At 33.6% G+C, this 21,475-nt stretch overlaps 1 protein-coding gene across 2 annotated transcripts in view; it reads left to right on the forward strand.

The window, feature by feature from the left end:
• LOC141504311 (mis18-binding protein 1-like) overlaps positions 1 to 21,475 on the forward strand; it is a 59,412-nt gene that overhangs the window by 9,569 nt on the left and 28,368 nt on the right. For both annotated transcript variants that reach the window (XM_074209249.1, XM_074209250.1), the window contains exons 4-10: positions 5,915 to 6,333; positions 8,252 to 8,325; positions 9,143 to 9,273; positions 9,847 to 9,934; positions 15,101 to 15,267; positions 18,678 to 18,850; positions 19,999 to 20,101. In XM_074209249.1, coding sequence (XP_074065350.1) covers positions 5,915 to 6,333; positions 8,252 to 8,325; positions 9,143 to 9,273; positions 9,847 to 9,934; positions 15,101 to 15,267; positions 18,678 to 18,850; positions 19,999 to 20,101 — 1,155 coding nt within the window. The remainder of the gene's footprint in view (positions 1 to 5,914; positions 6,334 to 8,251; positions 8,326 to 9,142; positions 9,274 to 9,846; positions 9,935 to 15,100; positions 15,268 to 18,677; positions 18,851 to 19,998; positions 20,102 to 21,475) is intronic.

A 21,475-nucleotide genomic window follows, 5' to 3' on the forward strand; every position in this document is an offset into this window, starting at 1 on the left:
TACAACAAATGCCTCCCTTTATCCAGGAGATTGCACAGAGAAATATCAAATTATCTTGTGTTTATCTTTCCTATATTATATAGTGCTTTTGCTTCAAAGGAAACAATCACTGCTTTGGAATATACATATAGATCTAAAATATTCCCAATTCATACATACATATATATATATATATATATATATATATATATATATATGTATATATACATATATATATAGATAGATAGATAGATAGATAGTTAGAAACTTCTATACATAAACTTGTTTACCTACTAGCTATCCTCAGCATACAAATGGTTATTTTTGTTTTGGCAAGGCAATTGGGGTTAAGTAACTTGCCTAAAGTCACACAGCTAGATAATCACTAAGTATCTGAGGCCTGATCTGATCCCAGGTCTCCTCACTTCAGGGCTGGTGCTCTATCTACTGTACCACCTAGCTGCCCCCAACATACAAATTACTTTTCAGAATTCTTTAAAACCATTAAAACAATTTAGGTAGCTTTAAGTTTCCAACATGCATTATTAATTTCATTATAACAGGACAGCAGTAAAAGTAACAGAGTAACACACAAATTACTAGATTGTACAAAGCAATTCCTCCATTATTGCATTATCCATGAACCCACAGATCTATCCCAGAAAGGGTCATACTTTTTCATATTTTCCTTATTGCCCTTCAAAGCAATCACATTAATCCCAGGTTTTTTCCCCTCAGTTTTTCTTCTAACTCTCTCATTTGATTTTCAAAGTCTTTTTTGAGCTCTGGCATAGCCTGAGCCCAATTTCTGTTTTTCTTGAAGTCTTTAGATGCAGGAGCTTGTGCTTCTTCATCTTCAGACTGAGTATTTTCATCCTTCTTGGGCTCATTTGCAAAATATTTCTCAATGGTGTTCCTCTTTTTTTCTCTGCTTGCTCATTTTCCCAGCCTGAGCCTGGATTTGGGGTGCTTCCTGAGCTTTTGGGACACTCCCACAAGGATCTCAGTGTGTGAGGCTCTGTCCTTCCTCCTGGTCTGTGAATGACCATATGCGACCCCCCTCTGACATGGGGCTGAGGTGGGGGGGGCCCTGCTGTTCTATGGGGGGGCCTAGACTGCGATCAGGATCTGAATGTTGTCAGAGCCCCAGAGTCCTGTTCCAGGGGCAGAGGACAGAGCTTGGCAGTCTCGCTCTCTCTTCACTCCCCTCCCTCAGCTCAATGGGCTCATGCCCTGGGGGCCCCTGCTTACCGCCTGCTTCTGTTTCTGGATCTGGGCTGCTGAAAGAGGATGCTGCTGGCTGTGTGCCCTGAGGGCTGGGCTCCACGTGCTTGCTCTGGCAGAGGTCTCCCGCTGTTCCCCCACTTTGTGCTTGGTGCTCCCTGGGGTATAGCTCAGGAGACTCCCCTGCTGCTGTGAGCTGTGGCTCCCAGAGCCCTGGGGCTGCCTCCAGGAGGCTGAAGTTCTTTCACTCTGGTGGGCTGCCCCTCCAACCCCAGGGAGCTGAGCCTTTCTGCTCTTTTGCAGGTTACCTTGAGCAGGAGAACTGCCTCACTGGGTCCCTCTGTGGGTTGTGTCTCTCCAATCCCAGGTTTTAACAATACAGTATTTAAATAACATTCACAATAGTAGCTAAATATTGCAAATATAATCTCCTTGTGGTTACAAAAGAATCACATAACTGATAAAAACATCTTATTCACCAATAAGTTACCTTATAATAGGGCCCACAATTGCAATTTGTTCAGAGCCCCCCATCAGCTGTCTGCAGTAAGAGAGAAGTCCACATTCTTGACTTCTTTAAAATGAAACATACATTGTTAATATACATTAATCATAAAATTCTTATTTAAAGATCTCATTTCCCTTAGAACAAGAGCAAAACAAATATTCCCATGTTCTTTACAGTTGTCTCTTTACCCAAATTCTCAGAATCCAATCTCATACCTGATACATTTAAAACCCGAATGTAATTACAATTCAACAAACTTTCCAATAGTTAAGTTTGATAAAAACTTTAGAGTACCTTATACAGAGAATCCAGCACTCATATTCCAAATGCTCTATCCAAAATAAAACTATTAAACTCAACATTAAAACCATTTAGAACTTTTTCCCAAAAGAAATCAGTAAACATCCCTGATAACCTAGGTATTTCTCTTCTTAGTAATACAATACCACTTTTCTTTAATCCCAAAGGTGTTACAATACAGTTTAAAATCCCAAACCATATAACTCCTTGCAAAAGTTACAATAGTGTTAAAGTAGTTTAATCCCAAACTAATTTAACAATCTAGGTTATTTAATTCCTCCCACTCTGTACAAATTGTCAGAATGTTACAACACTGGTATCCCTCCTTTTAAAACCCTCAGCAAGCTTTCTAAAACTCTAAAAACTTTAAAAAATGCAAGTCAACAGTAGGGCCACATGGCCAGCAAATATTTATTAAATGTTATTTATGTCAATTTATGAAGAGAAAGCTTTATTTGTTTCTCGAGGAATGGGCCACAATCAGTTACAGAGATTGAGGCAAAAGCAAAAGGACCAAGAATCAATCACATTTATCTTAACTCAATTCCCACTCCCCACTGACCCACCCTCATTAATGAGGAATGTAGTTTTACAATAGACCTGTAAACTAATTTAGGGAAAAGAGCATAAAATTCAAATTGAAACCAGACTCTTCAACAATATCCCAGAGGTTGCTTTGTCAAGGGAGGAGGGACACATAGTCAACTATTCTCCAATCTATAGTATTCTACTGAAGAAATCTCAGAGTTTATCCTACTCACACTCAAGTAACCTGAGAAAAGACACAAATGAACTTTTCTATTGGTCATTGATACTTTAGAGAGAGAAGTACTTGCATTGTGGAAGGATTGATTTAATGGGTTGTTGACCTTTCCTATCCCTGCTGATTTCCACTTGAAGGAGCTGAAAACAGAGAAACAAATTTGTCTTTATAGCAAATATCAGTGTAAAAAACTTTTGGAATTGCTATTTTAAGTCCCTTTCTATGGTCTCATTGATAATAGCATAATCAGTATAGCACTTTTAGTGGAGAAAATATTCTTGAGTTTGTTACTGGTTCTGAGCGCCAATGATAGCAAGTGTCTTTTGGGTGTAAAGAATAAGGCCTAAAATTTCTCTCATAAAGACCTCATTTCTCAAATGGATAGAGAACTAAGGCAAATTTATAGAAACAAGAGCCATTCCTCAATATTTTTTTTATCTTTGCAAGGCAGTGGATTTAAGTGACTTGCCCAAATTTACATAGCTAGGTAATTTATTAAGTGTCTGAGTCTGGATTTGAACTCAGGTCCTCCTGACTTCAGGGCCAGTGTTCTATCCACTATGTCACCTAGCTCCCTCCATTCCTCAATTTTTAGATGGTCAAAGAATATGTATAGGTAATTTTCAGAAAAAGTAATCAAAGCTATCTATATTCACATAAAAAATTCTCTAAATCACTATTGATTAGAGAAATGCAAATTAAAACAAATTTGAGCTACTTCATACTCCTATCAGATTGGTTATATAAGAAAAAAGGAAACTGACAAATATTGGAGTTCAAGTGAGAAAATGAAAACACTATGAACCTGATGAAGCTGTGTGCCAATTCAACCATTTCTGGAAAGCAATTTGGAACATTGCCCAAAGAGCTATAAAACTACATATAAACTATATATATAACCCTTCGACCAAGCAATATCACTACTAAGTCATAATCCCAAAGAGATAAAAAACAAAAAAGAAAATGACTTATGTGTAAAAAACTATAGAAACTCTTTGTGGTGGCAAAAATAATTGGAAATTGAGAGGAAGCACATCAGTTGGAAAATGAGCTAAATAAGAAATTATGAGTAAACATATATGAATTGATGCAGAACCAGGAGGGCATTTCACATAGTAATAGCAATATTGTTTAACTAATTACTGTAAGTAACTTAGAGATATTCTCAGCAATACTATGATCTAAGAAAATTGTGCAGGACTTAGAATAAAAGGTACTATCCATCTCCAGAGAAAGAACAGATTTAAGATGCTTTTACTTTGTTTTTTGTCTGTGTTTTCTTTCATAGCATGGCTAGGATTAAATGTGTTTTGCATAACTATACATGTGTATCCTATGTCAAACTGCTTGTCTTCTCAATGAAGGGGCAAGATTGGTAGAGAGAATTTGGAATTCAGATGTGAAAAAATACTAAAATTTTTCTTAACATGTAATTGGGGGGAAATTAAAATATAATTTAAGAAAAAAAGAATAAAGACTAAACCATGCTCACATTTTTCAGTATTTTGGGACCTGTATGTTGGTTTTCCTAACACAGAAGTTTGAAGCATAGTGTGATTTATAACAAAATGTGGTTAATAACCAGTTTATTTTAAGGAATCTTAGAAATATATCATCTTGTACAATATTTTTCAACTATTAGAGTATTCACTGTCTAAAGCATCTTTATAATAATAATGTTGAGCTTCATTTTTGAAGAAGACCATGACATCATAAATTGAATTTTAGTGTTGTGCTAAGTCACTAGCTTCACTTTCCTTTTCAGAGCTGAGTGCAGTGGTCAAATATGAATCAGGGTGACTCGGGGATGTGATGCCATTAGGGTTAAATGACTTGCCCAAGGTCATAAAGGTAGTGAGTGGCAAGTATCTGAGGTCAGAATTGAACTCTAGTCATCCTGATTTGGAGACAAGTGCTCTAGCCACTGCACTACCTAGCTGCTCCAACAAAATATGATACTAGGAATCAGAATATGAGTGGTTTATATGGATTTTGGAAATGTTAACAATTTTTTCTTGGGAACATTGTTCTAATGTAGAAATTTGATAATCCTACCTGACAGTAGTTATATTTGAATAGTAAGATCTTTATCTTTAAAAGTTTGTAAAGTGATAAAAAAAATACTTGGATGAAGAGTAGAGAGATTGTTAGGAAGAATGGTACTTGGAGATTAAGTTGGAAGTCAGTTTTGAGGGAAGAGTATTACAGTTTAGGTAGATTCATACCTGATTGAACAAAGAGATTTAAAGAATCATCAGTTATGGGATATTTATAGAATAATTTAAAGACAGTGTTTCTATAACATAATTTCCAGGGAATGTGTAACATGGTCTTGAGTGGGATAAAGTCTGAGATTTCTTCAGTAGAATATTATAGAATGGAAAATAGTTAACTGTGTGTCCCTCCTCCCTTGACAAAGCAACCTCTGGGTTACGGGTGAAAAGTCAACTGACCCCACTTTATCTGTTGAAGTCTGGATGACCAATCAATCCCTGGGATTGAGGAGATAATCTGATTTCAGTTTGAATTTTATGCTCTTTTCCCTAGATTAGTTTGAAGCTCTAGATTGTAAAATCATATTCCTCATTAATGAGGGTGGGTCAGTGCAGGGCAGGAATCGAGTTAGGATAAATGTGATTCTTGGTCCTTTTGCTTTTGCCTCAATCTCTGTAATTGATTGTGGCCGGTTCCTTGAGAAACAAATAAAGCTTTCTCTTCATACCTTGAGAGATCTCCGAAATTTATTTAAGTGGCATTTGTCCTACACAGTCTTTTTTCTATAACCTTTTTTCACATGATGAGGACAGAAAAGGCACATGATTCAATTAATTTTGCCTAGTTACCTATTCAACCATTAGCCTCCTAGTACTTTTATGGCATCAATCTAACATGTAAAAAATCATTATTTTCCTTTCCTCATTAGATATATAAAAGCAAGTTTTTCATGCCTTTACCATTTCAAAAAAGATCTGGAGTCTTAGAAGTGGGAAGGATTAGAGAAAAGTTTTACTCTTGAACGCTTGCATTTAAAACTTGAAGCATAATTTCTTAAGTTTTATGCTCTTAACTCTTTCTAAATATAAGACAATTTGAATGGTTTTCTGCAGTTATTTGAAAGACATAAAACATTTTAATTTCAGAAACTATAAAGGAGGCATTAATCAGACTTGCCAGACTCCTTGAAGATAAAAAGAGAGTTCCAAGAACTAAAACCTGCCTGAATAATAACCTTTTTTCTGAAAGCAATGATGCCCATGATGAATTATCTCAAAGTACTAATACTGATGGTATCAGTACTGAGTGTATACCTCCTAACACTGATAGTCACATATCAATATGTGACAGTGAAGTGCCTACTGAAGGATTATTAGAAGATGAAATGAATGAAGAAAATGGAAAAACAATCTCTGATACTGTCCAAGAAAATTCTACTTCAGAGATGCATAAAGTTTTGATTACAACTCCTAAAACTCACATAGTAGCGCTGGAGAAAACAGTTTCTAAGAGTTCCATAAGTGTACCGGACACCAAAAAATGTGCATCCACTATGGAAAGAAAGGTAGGAACATTTCTAGAGGTTTTGATTTTTTAATTATTTGTTATGTTAATTGGAATTAAGAAGTAGATTCAATTTCATGAACTTTATAGAGTACAGGGAAGCACAACTTTAAGTAACCAATGTTTAACTAATTTAAGATTCCTTACAAACTTACCATTGAGACTTTGTAGCCTAATGGAAAGAACAAAGGCCTCAGAGTTATTTGTTCTTGACTAGGTTCTTTAACTAATTAAATATGTAACCATTTTCCTTAACTGTGAAATGAGGATAGATAGTAACCTTAACCTGTCTTCACTTCTTCCCTTAGGTTGTAATGTCAATCCTTTGTGGGTACTTCCTTCCACAACGTAGATAGTTCATAATGTACCAGCTCTTGTCCTTCCCTTCCCATAAATTCTTCAGTACACTTGATATTCTATGTTTTAATTTTGTGGTCATTTTGTGGATACCATTAAAAAATGCAGATTGTCCATTGATGATTATTTGTTTTTACCATGTGATGAACCTATGTTCTTTTCATCAAAAATCTCTACCTTGTAATAAAAATTTCCACAAAAGGAAAAAGATAAAAAAAATTTAGCAAAATTAATCAACAAATCGTATATTCTATGCAATAGGTCTACACTTGTGGACACTGACCTCTGCAAAGATGGGGAGACATCTTCTAAAATTTCTCTATTAATACCAAACTATTTATAATTTCCTATCTTTTTTATTGTTTTGTGTTCTTTTTTATTGCTCCTTCCATTTACATTTTTATTGATACTTTTTATTTATATCACCTAGATTTCACTCTGCATCTCTCTATCTCTTCACCCCCCTGACCCAACCATCCCACATAAAAAAAATTCTTTTACAAAAGAGAAAGAAGAGAAAAAAGTTAGCAATACCACCTGCATGGTGAGCACATTGAAAAACAAAGAAACCTCACTTAGGCAATGTTTCATACCTGTGGATGTCAACTGCTCCCAAGAAGCAGTAAGAAAATATATATAACTCTTTTAGATGAATGAGTTTGGTCTTTATAATTTTGCAGTATTCAATTGTTATTGTTTTGTAGCAATTGTTCTTTTTCATTTAAATTATGTAGCCAGTATAAATTTTCCTTACTCTTTTTACAGGATGTATGTCTTTCTATTTGAAAATGATACATATCTCTGTATTCATCATGTCTGTTTTTTTTCTTTATTTTTTGAATGTTGTTCTATTTCATATTTTCAATCACATGGAAAAATAATTTTCAACATTTTATCTTTTTGTAAGCTTTTGAGTTCTACATTTTTCCTCTTCCCTCCCATCTCCTCATGACAGTGAGGAATCTGATATAGCTTATACATGAATAATCATGTTTACATGTTTATTTCTAGCAGAATTATTACATTATCTGTCTAGCTATTTTTCCCATTGATGAATATCTACTTTGTTTCCCTATTTTTTAAAACTATATATACTGGTACAAGAGTTTTGTTTTTTCTTTTTCCCTTACTAGGGAAAGTGGGAGAGAAATATGCTTATGTATTAATTAAAAAAAAAGAAAAATTTATGAAAACATTTTATAAATTTTGAAAGAACTACTTAAATCTGTGTATTCTGTATTCTGTTGTCTTAATATGTGATTGACTTTTCAGTTGTTTAGAATGGTTTACGATGATGAGAGGTATTAAAAAATTAGTAATTGATACTTAACAGAAAAAGAAGAGTATATTGAAAATTCCACTCTCATCCTTTCAGGTGCAGTATAAAGTTCACAAAATCAACATTTTTAAAAAGTAAAACTGAATAATTTGGCAATATTTTTCCCTGGGTTCTTTTCAGTTATAGTTAGGTTGTCTTAATGTTACATAAGTAAGATAAGTTTTTTAAATTAACATTAGAAAATTAATAGAAAGAATGTGCACTTTGTCTTATACTTCTTTAGGAAATTTGTCTCCAGAAATGGATGATAAGGATCATGTATAATAAAATTGCTGTGTGTGTAGAAGGAGAATTGATGTAAGTATACAATATCAATATGTATTCAATAAATTACTTTGGTTGACTGTAGAAAGTGCTAAGTAAAAACATCTTGAAGTAATATTAGTTAGAAAAGGAGGTAGATTTATTCTACTTGGATCCATAGAGCAGAATTTGGGGCATTTCCTGGGTTTTGAAGTTTATTCTTTTAAGATTATATTATAAATTGCAAACAACTCTTTAGCATTGCCTTGCATGTTTGTGTATAAATTACCCAAAATTTTGGTTTTTTTAATTTACTTTAGGTGATATAGTAGCTAGAGCTTTGGGATTTGGTCTTGGGAAATTCAGAATTTGAATCTTGCTTTAGACATTTATTATTTTTGGTACCACTGGGCAAATAAATCATTTAAACTCTCTCAGTCTTAGATTTCCACCTTTAGTGACAACACCTACTGTACAGGATGGTAGGAAGATAGTATGACAGAAACTAGGTATAGATCAACATCTCACACTGGACCAAGATAAGGTCAAAATGGGTACAGGATTTAGACATAAAAGGTGAATATCATAAACCAATTAGGAAAACAAGGAATGGTTTACCTGTCATATCCATGGAAAGTGGAGCAGTTTATAACCAAAGAAGGGAGAGAGAACATTATAAAATGAAAAATGGATAATTTCAATTACATTAAATAGGAGGATTAAATAAGCTAATAGATATATACTGAGATTTTTAAATCTTAAAACCTTATAAATTTCAGCTATGATGATGATGATGTTGTTTTCATGTAAAACTTAAATGTGAATATTGGAGAAAATATTTACCTTGGAACCTTAATCATCTTTTCTCTAGAGATACACCTGACTCATATAGGCATAGCAATGCAATTGTTGAACGTCTTAACTACAACAAACTTAGGACTATTACAGGCAACATCTATGTGTTAAAAGGAACAATAGACAGAATTTCCATGAAGGAAGCAGGTAAAAACTTGAGACAAAATTTATTTTTCATTATTTTTATTTTTTGAAGTAACAGTAACATGACACTGTATCTCTAGTTTTTTGATGACTTAATGAATTTTTTGGTGAAATGGAAAAATAACCTATCTCATCAAGATTGAAGTCACTGCCTTTGTGGTATAATTATGTTATGTTATGTTATGTTCCTCCTAGATTACAGACTCCTTCAAAGCAAGGGTGTTTTTATTTTTACCCTTTATACCTAATTCATTAAGATAACATGTGTGATTCTTAATAAATCCTTACTGAAAAAAAAAGTAAAAAAAGAAATCCTTACTGAATTAAATTTAATCAGAGAGTGAAAACAGGAGTATATTTCTCTCTTTTCCAGTTAATTTTAAGTTAATTTTCAGTTAATTAAGCTGAAAACAAGCTATTAATAAAATAATCAAACTTTAGTGAAACATTTCTCTGAAAAATGAGATGTTGAGATTAAATTCAAGTTATTGTATATAATTAGATATTTTGCTCCAAAATTTTATGTCTTTGAAAAAAGTACTAATTATCATTTTACCATCCCTGTGTTTCAAAAAGGGTTTCCAGATAATTTTACTAGGAAGTTTATGTATGGATTTCCAAAAAAGTGGAAACAATATATTAATGATCTTTTGCAAGAATTAAGGTAAAGTGTTTTTATTTCTTTTTTAAATTATGTACAAAGATAGTTTTCAAGATTTATCCTTTTGTAAGCTTTTAAGTTCCACATTTCTCTGCCCCCTCCCTTCCCAGCCCCTTTCCCATTGCAGCAATCTGATATAGTTGTGCGTGTAAAATCCTGTTTAACATATTTCTACATTAGTTAAGCTGAAAAAAAGATGAGAATGATAGAAAAAAACATAAGTTTTAAAAAGGTGAACATAGTATGCTTTGTCTGCATTCAGAATCTGTAGTGGGTTTTTTTTTCTTTGCATGTGGATGACAATTTTCCTAACAGGTCTCTCCAGATTGTCCTTGATCACTAAACTGCTAAGAGGAATTGCATTGATCATAGTTGATCATTTTACAGTGTTGCTGTTAACATGTATAATGTTCACTTGGTTCTACTCACTTCACTCAGAGGGAGTTGAATACAAGACAGTTTTAAAACAATAAGGACATGGGAAAAGAAAAAGGATTATGCTGGAATAAGAAGGTGGAGGCATTAAAGGATAAATAACATCCCATGAAGAGGCACAAAGGATCTAATATAGTAGAGGGAAAGAAGGGAGGGTGTGAGCACTGAGTAAATCTTATTCTCAACCAATTTGGCTCAAAGGGAAAATAATAATAGATTCCCAACAGGACTTAGAAATTTATCCTACCCTAAAGAGAAGTAGGAGAGGAAAGAGGAAAGAAAAGGAAAGAAGGGGATGATAAAAGGGAGGGGGAAAAAGTAGAAGGAAAAAAATAAAAATGGAAAATAAAAAGAGAAGGAAAATGGGTTGATAAAAGGGAAGATAAATTGAGGGAGGCAGCAGTCAAAAGCAAAACACTGGTGAGGAGAAATAAGGGGAAAGAAGAGAGAAAAGTAGAAACGGGGAGGATGAGATGGAGGGAAATAGGGAGTTAGTAATCACAATTATGAATGTGAATAGGCTGAATTATCTACTGAATAGAAGTGAATAACAGTGGATTAAAAACCAGAATCCTACAATATGTTGTTTTCAAGAAATACAACTGAAGCAGAAAGATACACACAGGGTAAAGGTAAAAGACTGAAGCAGAATATATTATGCCTCAACTGAAGTAAAAAAAAAAAGCAATGGTAGCAGTCCTGATCTCAGACAAAGCAAAAGCAGAAACAGATAAAATTAAAAGGGATAAAGAAGGAAACTACAATTTCCTAAAAGGTACCATAGACAATGAAATAATATCAATATTTAATATATGTGCACCAAGTAATATGGCATCCAAATTCTTAGAGGTGAAGATAAAGGAGTTAAAAGAGATAGTCTTCAAAACTAAATTAGTGGTATACTTCAACCCTCTTCTTTCAGAATTAGATAAATCTAACCATAAAATAAAGAAGGAAGAAGTTAAGGAGTTAAATAGAATTTTAGAGAAGTTAACATGATAGACTTCTGGTAAAAACTGAGCAGGGATAGAAAGGAATATATACCTTCTTTTATGTGCTACATGGCACCAACACAAAAATTTACCATGTTTTAGGGCTTTAAAACCTCACAATCAAATGCAGAAAGGCAGTAATATTAAATGATTCCTTTTCAAATCAGGATATAATGAAAATTATATGTATTAAAGGGCCATGGAAAGATAAGTTAAAAATTAATTGGAAACTAAATAATATTAAAGAATAAGGACTTTTCCTTTTTTATTCCTTTCCTTTTCTTAATAACTTAAAATGATCAATACTTGGATAGACAAAGAACAAAAAAGAGGATTGTATATGAAATATGGTTGTACATGAACTTGTTACATACAATTTTAAGTATAAATTCATTTGATTACAATGTAGTAACAAAACTCCCATTTGTCTCATTTTAAAAACTTTTTTGTATGAATATCTTTAAAAATATATTATTTCTGTTATTTTTTACATTACTTAAAATTCCTTCCCCATTTCCCTTATTCTTAAATATGCTTTCTGTTTAAAAAATTTTTTATTTCTCTAATTACATTCAAAGATAATTTTCAATATTCATCCACTTATCTCTTTGAATATTTTGTTCTCATCCTTTGCTCCTAGCTCTTCCTTGCAAGGCTAAGTAGAATGTTTACTCACTCATCCATGTATTAATCTTTTCAGGGCTTACTTTGTTATGCCCTTCATGTCTACCAGATTTTCTCTTCTCCAGGGCAAATATTTCCTGTTCTTTTGATCACATAAGGATTTTAGTCCCTTCTCTATCCTGGTCTTCCTTCTTTACTTTACTCCTTCTACCTTCTAAAATGTGGCATCCACAACTAATAAGTACAATGCTTGAGACAGGTTAGAGAATAGTGGTACTATCAATTCCTTCATTCTGATCTTGACTCTGCTTAATGTGGATCAGGGTAAGGCAGCTCTGTCATTACTGGTGATACAAATCGAGCTTAGAGTTCTCTATTTGAGTCCCTAAGTAGGAGGGCAGCTAGATGGCACAGTGAATAGAGCAGCTGGGGTCAGGAGGACAAGAGTTTGAATCCCACCTCAGGCACTTGACACTTTTACTAGCTGTGTGACCTTGGACAAGTCACTTAACCCTGACTGCCTTACATTACATTATAACCCTGACTCCCTCTCCATTCATGCTGACCCCTATCTGTAATCTGTATCCAGATGATTCTGGAGGAGAAAGTGAGATTGGTGCCTTAACACAGTACCCTCCCTCTCTCAAATCTAATTCATGTTACTTGTCTTGACATCATTCCTTGATGTCATTATCTTCTTCAAGAATGAAGGACAAACATCATCACAGTCAACTTGGATCTTATTTCACAGGAACTATTGTCTAGCCATAACTTCTTCTTCTTATTCTTGTGATGTGAATTTTTATGGACCAAAGTATGGGACTTTGTATTCATTTGTATTAAAATTAATCTTATTCAATTTGACCCAATGTTGCTGCCTGTCAAAATATCATTGAATACTTACTCCAGTGTGGAGATCTGATAGTGACTATTGCTTATCCAGTCTTGCTTCAAAATATTCAGTGTTGAGGAAACCCATATTGCTGAGGCAGCACATTCTGCTTTTTTCTACTTTTGTTTGTTATGGATCTTTTCCTGACATTCAGCATAAATCTGCGTCTTTGGAACTTCAGTCCAAGCAGAATAGGCCCAATTCCCCTTTTAAAGGTATTTGAAGACAACTATCATGTTGTCCCACTCTATTCCCCGAAATATTTTCTTTCTTAGGTTAAACATCCCTCATCCCTCCAACTCCACATGACATAGTATAGATCAATGTAGCTGGATGTGAAGTGGATAGAGCACTGGCCCTAGAGTCAGGAGGACTAGAGTTCAAATTTGACCTCAGTCACTTGACACTTGCTACCTTGGACTTAACCCTAACCCTGTCACTTAACACTGATTGCCTCACATCCAGGGGCATCTCCAGTCTTCCTGATTTATTTCTGGCCACTGAACCCAGGTGACTCTGGAGGAGAAAGTGAGGCTGATGACTTAGCACAGTCCCTTTTCACTAAAATCCAATTCATATGATTTGTCATGGCATCACCTCCCTGATGTCATAGTCTTCTTCACGGGCAAAGGACTAATATCAAATATTTGTTAATTGATATGGCATGGTTTTGAGGTCTTTTATCATCTTTCACTTTCATTTATTTTGTTCTTTCTCTAGTACAAATATCATTATCCTGGGGAAGACATAAGCAAAATAAGAGCAGGGCAGTTTTATCTTCTCACTGTTGTCTATTGTCATCATCATTTTCACTGTCAGGATCCCTTCTTTGAGCTTTCTCTTTTTCCTGACATAACTAAGACCTTGAACTAACTTGAACTCATTTTGAGTTTCAATACTCCTGAAAGAATTCTCTCTTGTGTCTACATTTTGTTTTGACTTTCTTCTGTTTTTTAAACATGTTTCATTTTCCTTTAATATTTCATTTTGTCTCATGAAGTTATTATTTCCTCTTTAGCCCTTTCTAAGTTTCAGGGAGTTTCATTTTTAGGCAACACTTACCACTTCTGTCAATAACTTCAGATTTTCATTCCTTTCAGCCTCCTCTCTCTCGGACTGACTTCTAGAAAACTTTAGCTTTTTTTGGATCCTAAGTATTTTTCTCTTTTTACTCTCTAAAATTGAAGATTTAAATCAAGTGACATCTGAATCCATAACTACACTATCCCCTGTTAGGGGTCAACAAGGTGGATAGGGCAGTGACCTTCAAAACAGGAAGATGGAAGTTTGAATCTGATCTCAGACACTTGATGTTAGCTGTGTGACCTTGGACAAGTCACTTAACTTTGCTTGCCTCACATCCAGGGCCATCTCCAGTCATCCTGATCCATAGCTGGTTACTAGATCCAGATGGTTATGGAGGAGAAAATGAGGCTGGTGACTTAGTACAGACACCCTCCCCCACTCAAGTCCAATTCATATGCTTGTCATGGCATCACCTCCCTGATGTCATGGATATCTTTGAGAACAAGGGACAAACAACATCATCCCTTGTACTATATAATTCAGTCATTAACTTCTCTCTACAGTTCCCATTTTTTCCCTTAGCAAACAGCTCCTTCTTTTTCATCAGAATTTAATTCAGGTTCTCCATCAATTTCTCTACTTCTGAAAGCATTAAAGTGTACTTAAATCAAATTAAGAAATTTATTAACTCTTCTGGTTTTGACAGAGAAAACTGTAGCAGATTTTCAAACAATTAAAGCTTCACTACTCAACATACCCCATGCCAGACTTCTAGTCTTTTTGAACTCAGCATCTCTTTCCTCCTATTCCAATTATATACAGTATGTTAATATGATAATATTCCTTTGTTTTTGCCTCTGATCATCACACAGATTCTCTAAGCTGAATTTAATTCCTCTTGTTCCTGCAGTGACCTCACATGAGTATATGTTAATGTGTAATACTATGGTGTGTTACTTGAATTTCTTTTTTCTTTTTTCTGAACAAACTAAACTCTTTCATAGCTATAAGTCATAAATTTCACTGTCATAAATTTTATCTTAATAAGTTTCAATGATACTTATGATATCTATTTCACCTCTCTTATTATGTTCTTTGATAGTTTCATTGTAATAGACATAACTTACCATAACTTAGCTGTTATTTTGCTTTTTAAACTACAAAATGTAATTAATTTTTACATTTTTTAATTGTTTAAAGGGCATTTACTAAGAAAGAAAAAAAATGCAAATTTGACCAACAAGAAATAGATAAATATGTTTTTGAAAGGATGAAAAAAAGTGATACATCAGAAGAAATTGGAATAGAAATCTCCAAAAATGCGAGGACTAAAAATGCTTATTTTGATGTTTCTGAAATCTGCCCTGGTATGCTTGTCTTTCTTCTTATATTTTTAAATTTACAGGATGAATGAACCATTAATCAACTCTGAATTATTTTCTTCTTATATTTAAAGTGCATAATATGAATTTTTATACTTAAAATTTTATCCATTTATTTGTTTGTTTTATTTTATTTATTTTTCCCCTAATCTTACTTCCCTCCCCCCACCCCCCATAGAAGGCAATTTGCCAGTCTTTACATTGTTTCCATGGTATACATTGATCCAAATTAAATGTGATGAAAGAGAAATCATATCCATAAGGAAGAAACATAAAGTATAAGAGATAGCAAGATCAGACAATAAAAGTATTTTTTTCTAAATTAAAGTTAATAGTTCTTGGTCTTTGTTCAAACTCCACAGTTCTTTCTCTGGATACAGATGGTATTTTCCATTGCAGAGAGCCTGAAATTGTCCCTGATTGTTGCACTGATGGGATGAGCGAGTCCATCAATATTGATCATTGCTCCCATGTTGCTGTTAGGGTGTACAGTGTTTTTCTGGCTCTGCTCATCTCACTCAGCATCAGCTCATGCAAATGCCTCCAGCCTTCCCTGAATTCTCCTGGTTTCTAATAGAACAATAGTGTTCCATGACATACATATACCACAGTTTGCTAAGCCATTTCCCAATTGAAGGACATTTACTTGATTTACATTTCTTTGCCACCACAAACAGGGCTTCTATGACTATTTTTGTACAAGTGATGTTTTTACCCTTTTTCATCATCTCTTCAGGGTATAGACCCAGTAGTGGTATTGCTGGATCAAAAGGTATGCACATTTTTGTTGCCTTTTGGACATAGTTCCAAATTGCTCTCCAGAAAGGTTGGATGAGTTCACAGCTCCACCAACAATGTAATAGTGTCCCAGATTTCCCACAACCCTTCTAACAATGATCATTATCCTTTCTGGTCATATTGGCCAGTCTTAGAGGTGTGAGATGGTACCTCAGAGAAGCTTTAAATTGAATTTCTCTAATATGAATGTTTTTTAAAGACTGCATTTGCTAGGGTAATTTTTCCTGTTTTTGATAATCATTTTACTGACAAAGAAATTACATAGTAAGTCCTAGAACCCTTGTTGACCAGGATCATAATTTTTCTCCTGGCTTTTCAAATAACATATTCCAGATTGATCAGTAGATGAAGTAGCTAATCTTAATTCCCACAGAGTATGTAAATATATTGCTATCTAGAACAAAGAAAGGTAACCCTAGAAGTTGATCCAGACTTATAATAGAGCCATTGAAATGATTCATTCCTTTTGAGAAAGAGAAAAGCAAATTTCTTTTAGATGGTAATAAGAAACAAACTGCTAAAATTATTAAATCTTTAAAGGTTCAGGATAGGTGCTATTGATTATGATAACATTTCTTGGAAAATGTCCCATTTATTACTTACAGGAGGAAAAAGGTTGTTAATTTCCTAGCATCATTTTCCCTCTTGACATCCCATCTCTTTATTTTTCTCTTTTGAACAGCAATTATACTAGAAGCAGAGGCTTCTCTAAGACAAATGTCTGACATGGTAGACAAAGAACAATTTGCATCCACTTGGTGGTCTCTCAAGTCTTTATCTGCTCTTAGGCACAGCCTAAACACTTCTACTTTCTGATGACAGTAGAATGATAAACTGTAGCAATAGCACCAATCTAGTTGTTCTTTTACTCAAAGCAAAGGATTTCTGCCTCCAAAATGGAATATTATCTTTAAATCTTATTCTTTTTAGCTCTAAAACCTCACTATCATCTCTCATTTAAAGATCAGGTCTTTTTAAGAAACCTGAGACACAGCTGAAATAAAGGAGAAAGTTAGAATTTCAGTCTTTCCCCTGACTGAATTTGTCATTCTTCAGTGAACGGAGGGGAAATTCTCAAATGTCAGGGAAGATCACAGAAAGTAGCAAGGAACTTCTAAAATTTAGATAGTCATGTCATCTCATTCATCTTGCCATGCCCCCAAACTTTTAAATTATTAGGCTGTGAACAAAAATTTTTACATGACTTCTTGGGGGGAAAAAAATCTTTATTTTTGTTCAAGACTGGTAGAAGGTTTTTTAAAATAGGGAAAGAGAACTTCTGCTTGTGAGCTCTTTTCCATAAGTATTTGTATAAAGGAAAATGCTGACTTTGACTTGAGGACAGATACTTTTTAATCTTTTAATCTCTAATTTGCCTTGGTGTTCACTCAGGTGGGTTGGATTTTATCTACCTTTTTGGTTATCCTTACTAAGGGCCTGAGGCAAAGGAGACCCTTAAAATAGGGTTTTGATGTGTTACCTGCCATCTAATAGCATTACTTTTTTCAAAAAAAAAAAAGAGAAATATGGTGTCCCTACCAAGGAAAAAAAATCACACGGAGAGAAATGTCTTCTCTATTCCCAGTATTGAGGGTTGGGTAACAATAAGAGGTAGAAATTTAAACCTTACAGAAAAGAAAAGCAATCAGATCATAAGATTTTTCTCTTGCTGTTACCATAAAGATAATTTATTTGGTGACAAGCTTTAAGACTTGGAAAATGGAACAATTTAACTAAGCTTGAGATTGTGCATTATATCTCATATTTCTCTGGATCTTGATTTCTGTTTTTATCCTACCAGTGTTATTAAGATTTTTTGGTAACATTTGAATAGCATCTTATTTTTCAGTTTTATTCTTTGGTCCTCAGTTCTTGAATCAGATTCTTTTAGCAGTTTCTTAGTATGTAAGTTTTTATAGTTATTGTGAGAAGTTTTTCTTCTAAAACATCTCTCACGTTTCCAAGAAGTACAGGTCCATGTTTAAGTAAATTGTTTTTGTTGACAGCTTGGTTACTATTGTACAAGACAACAAAATGAACAAATTTTAACAAATTTTCCTTAGAAATATAAGTAAAATAGAATTATATTTGTTAGCATTTAAATAAATAGTTACAGATACATTACATTTGAATAGTTTCTTATAGGTTATAATGTGCTTTTTACCATTTATCACTTATAACAACCTAGTGAAAGAGGATAATCAATTATTATTATTATTATCCTCATTTTAAAGATGAGGACACTGATTTAATCCTTTACTTTGAACACCAAATCATTGAATCTGGACAAGAGGGTTAAAAATTCATAACTCTCAGTGTACAGAAATCCCCTTTTCCTTGGTAGTTTGCAAGAGAATGATATGACATAAGTTGTCTGAAAGCTTTAACAAATTGTAAAGCATGGTATCTTATAATTTTTTTTAGGAATCAATGAAGTTTCTTTTATTGGGAAAAGTCTTCAAGGAATATTGTCCCATTCCAATAAATTATTTGTTGATTTGTAATATTTATATGTATTCATTTGACATGTCTTCTATTAGGAAACACTATACATTAAAATCTTATTGCTAATAAAATCTTTATTTTTGTCCTCATAGAAATACCTGTTGAAGGTGATACTTTACCTAGAGCTACAGAATTAAACATGTTTCTCACTGACCAGCATCATAAAATATTACCTTTAAAATTGGGTTATGGCAACCATAATAATTTTGATAATCAAATGAATGTCACTTTCCAAACTGGAGGAAAACACTACCTATCTAAAGAGGTAATTTTTTTTATAGACTGTTATTTGATTTTAAAATGAGGAAAATGGACATCTAGCTTCAGTTGAATATTTAGTACTTTTTGCCCACATTTGACTATTTTAAGACTAGGAGATGGTTGGGATGTAGCATATAATGTAGTTTTCATGTACTGTTAACAGAGAAATTCAGTTTACATCTCTCTCTCTCTCTCTCTCTCTCTCTCTCTCTCTCTCTCTATATATATATATATATATATATATATATATATATATATATATTAAAAAAGACTTCATTTTTTATTAGCATAACCTCACTGAAAAAAACTAAGAATCAGAGGCTATAAATGTAAGGAGATACCAGAGTGTTAACCTCCTTGATGTCGTTCATCCACCTTAGTGGTTTCTGGCTGTTTGTTTCTACCCTTTATAACTCAACAAAAGGAAGTTGGGATTAGATAACAGATGGGCTCCAGGGTACAGCCAGAGGACAAGAGTTCTTAATTTTTTTGTGTGTGTATGTGTCCTGGACACCCCTTCATCAGTATGATAAAATCTATGGAAAATTCCTCATGCCATTTTAGGTTTTTTTTTGGGGGGGTTGGCAAGGCAATGGGGTTAAGTGGCTTGCCCAAGGCCACACAGCTAGGTAATTATTAAGTGTCTAAGGCTGAATTTGAACTCAGGTACTCCTGACTCCAGGGCTGGTGCTCTATCCACTGCGCCACCTATCTGCCCCCATGCCATTTTTAAATGCATATAATAAAATATATAGGACTACAAAGTTAAAGCAATTAATATTGAAATTTACACTTTTAAAAACAAGGTCTTGTTCAGAACCCCTGCATTAGGAAATTTGAGTGGGCTTACTTTACTTCCACCTTGGGCTTCTCTAGCTAATGGGGGGGCAACTTTCTTGTAAATCAGGAGAAGAAAAAGAAACTGTTTCAGAGATAGAAGATTCCAAGGGATGGAGTAGTTAGAAAATGATTTCTTTTTTGGTTTAGTTCTACTGAGGACATGTTGAATGGAGATAATGTGATATCAAACTATGGAAATCTGCTAATTTCTATACCCTATACATAATTTTTAAACTTTTCTGAGCTTTCTATTTAGGGTGATACTCTTAGTGTTAATGATAGAAAATTATTTTCATTAATTTTCTTTTTAAGGAATCAACTACAAAAAATGAAAGTAAACAGATGACTTCTCCAAAGAAAACCAAAAATCATGAAGCTAAAATAAATGAAACAATATTTAAAAGTCTAAAGAGAGGTAAAATTCTCCCAGTACATTTGAAATGAACCTATGTATTTTACTTACTATAATTTTTAAATGTTTTCAGATCTGTTAAGTGACCATTTTTAAATTGTCTAGGCCAAAATTATTCCTTAAATACCTTAAGTATTTAAGTATATTATTCTGTATTAGTGGCTTTTTTAAGTTTATAAAACATTTTATTTTATTTTTAATGCATTTTTTGTTGTATTAGCCATAATTTTCTTAGGCTGGAAATGAAATAACAAAAAGTTAGTTTTATTCTCTAGGATCTTACCAAATCCATGGGTGAATGGTATCATTAAAAATACCTACCATGACACAAAATATTGGGGACATTTTATGCAAAAAGGGCAATGAATCATAAAACTGAATTAGGCCACCAATGAGATTTCATATAGAAGACATAGTTCCACATTATGATCCTCTCATAAACTATAAAATTTACTTCAAATTCCTAGAGATAAGAATCCCACTTAGGCTGTAGAGGGAATGTTTACAAACAAACATAGGATTTGTCTCTTCCTCTGTGAAGATGTCTCTTAACTTGTGATTTGATGACCAAGTAAAAGAATTTATTCGTGCTATTTACAAAGTTGACAAGGTAATCTTGGCACAGATCAAGTCAATAGTTGGATGGAAGAGATCAGTCATAGGCATGGCAGATTGACATTTTTTACACATAAAGACAACATTCATAATTCTTATCTGGAGGCTGAAAAACCAACTTTTTCCTATTAGAAATATAGAGTAAGGAGGGCAGCTAGGTGGCGCAGTGGATAGAACACTGTCCTTGGAGTCAGGAGGACCTGAGTTCAAATCCAGTCTCAGACACTTATTACCTAGCTGTGTGACTTTTGGCAAGTCACCTGATCCCATTGCCTTGCAAAAACTAAAAAAAAAAGGAAAGAAAGAAAAGAAATATAAAATAGGATTTACAGACTTGATACTTTTTCTTTTGTGAATCCTTAAATTGTAAGAATCTTGAAAACATAGAGTTAAAATAAAATGACAGAAAATATAGATTAGAAGGGAAGCTTTTTTTATTTAGTCTTTTTTTAAAGATTTTATTTGAGTTTTGAGTTTTACAATTTTTCTCCCAATCTTACTCATTCCCCCCCCCCATAGAAAGCAATCTGTCAGTCTTTATTTTGTTTCCATGTTGTACATTGATCCAAATTGAATGTGATGAGAGAAATCACATTCTTAAGGAAGGAAACAAAAAGTCTAAGAGATAACAAGATCAGGCAATAAGATATGTTTTTTTTCTAAATTAAAGGGAATAGTCCTTGAAATTTGTTCAAATTCCATGGCTCTTTATCTGGATACAGATGATATTCTGCATTGCAGACAGCTCCAAATTGTCCCTGA

This window comes from Macrotis lagotis, chromosome 1 (genome assembly GCF_037893015.1).
Source record: "Macrotis lagotis isolate mMagLag1 chromosome 1, bilby.v1.9.chrom.fasta, whole genome shotgun sequence".
Lineage (NCBI taxonomy): Eukaryota > Metazoa > Chordata > Mammalia > Peramelemorphia > Peramelidae > Macrotis > Macrotis lagotis.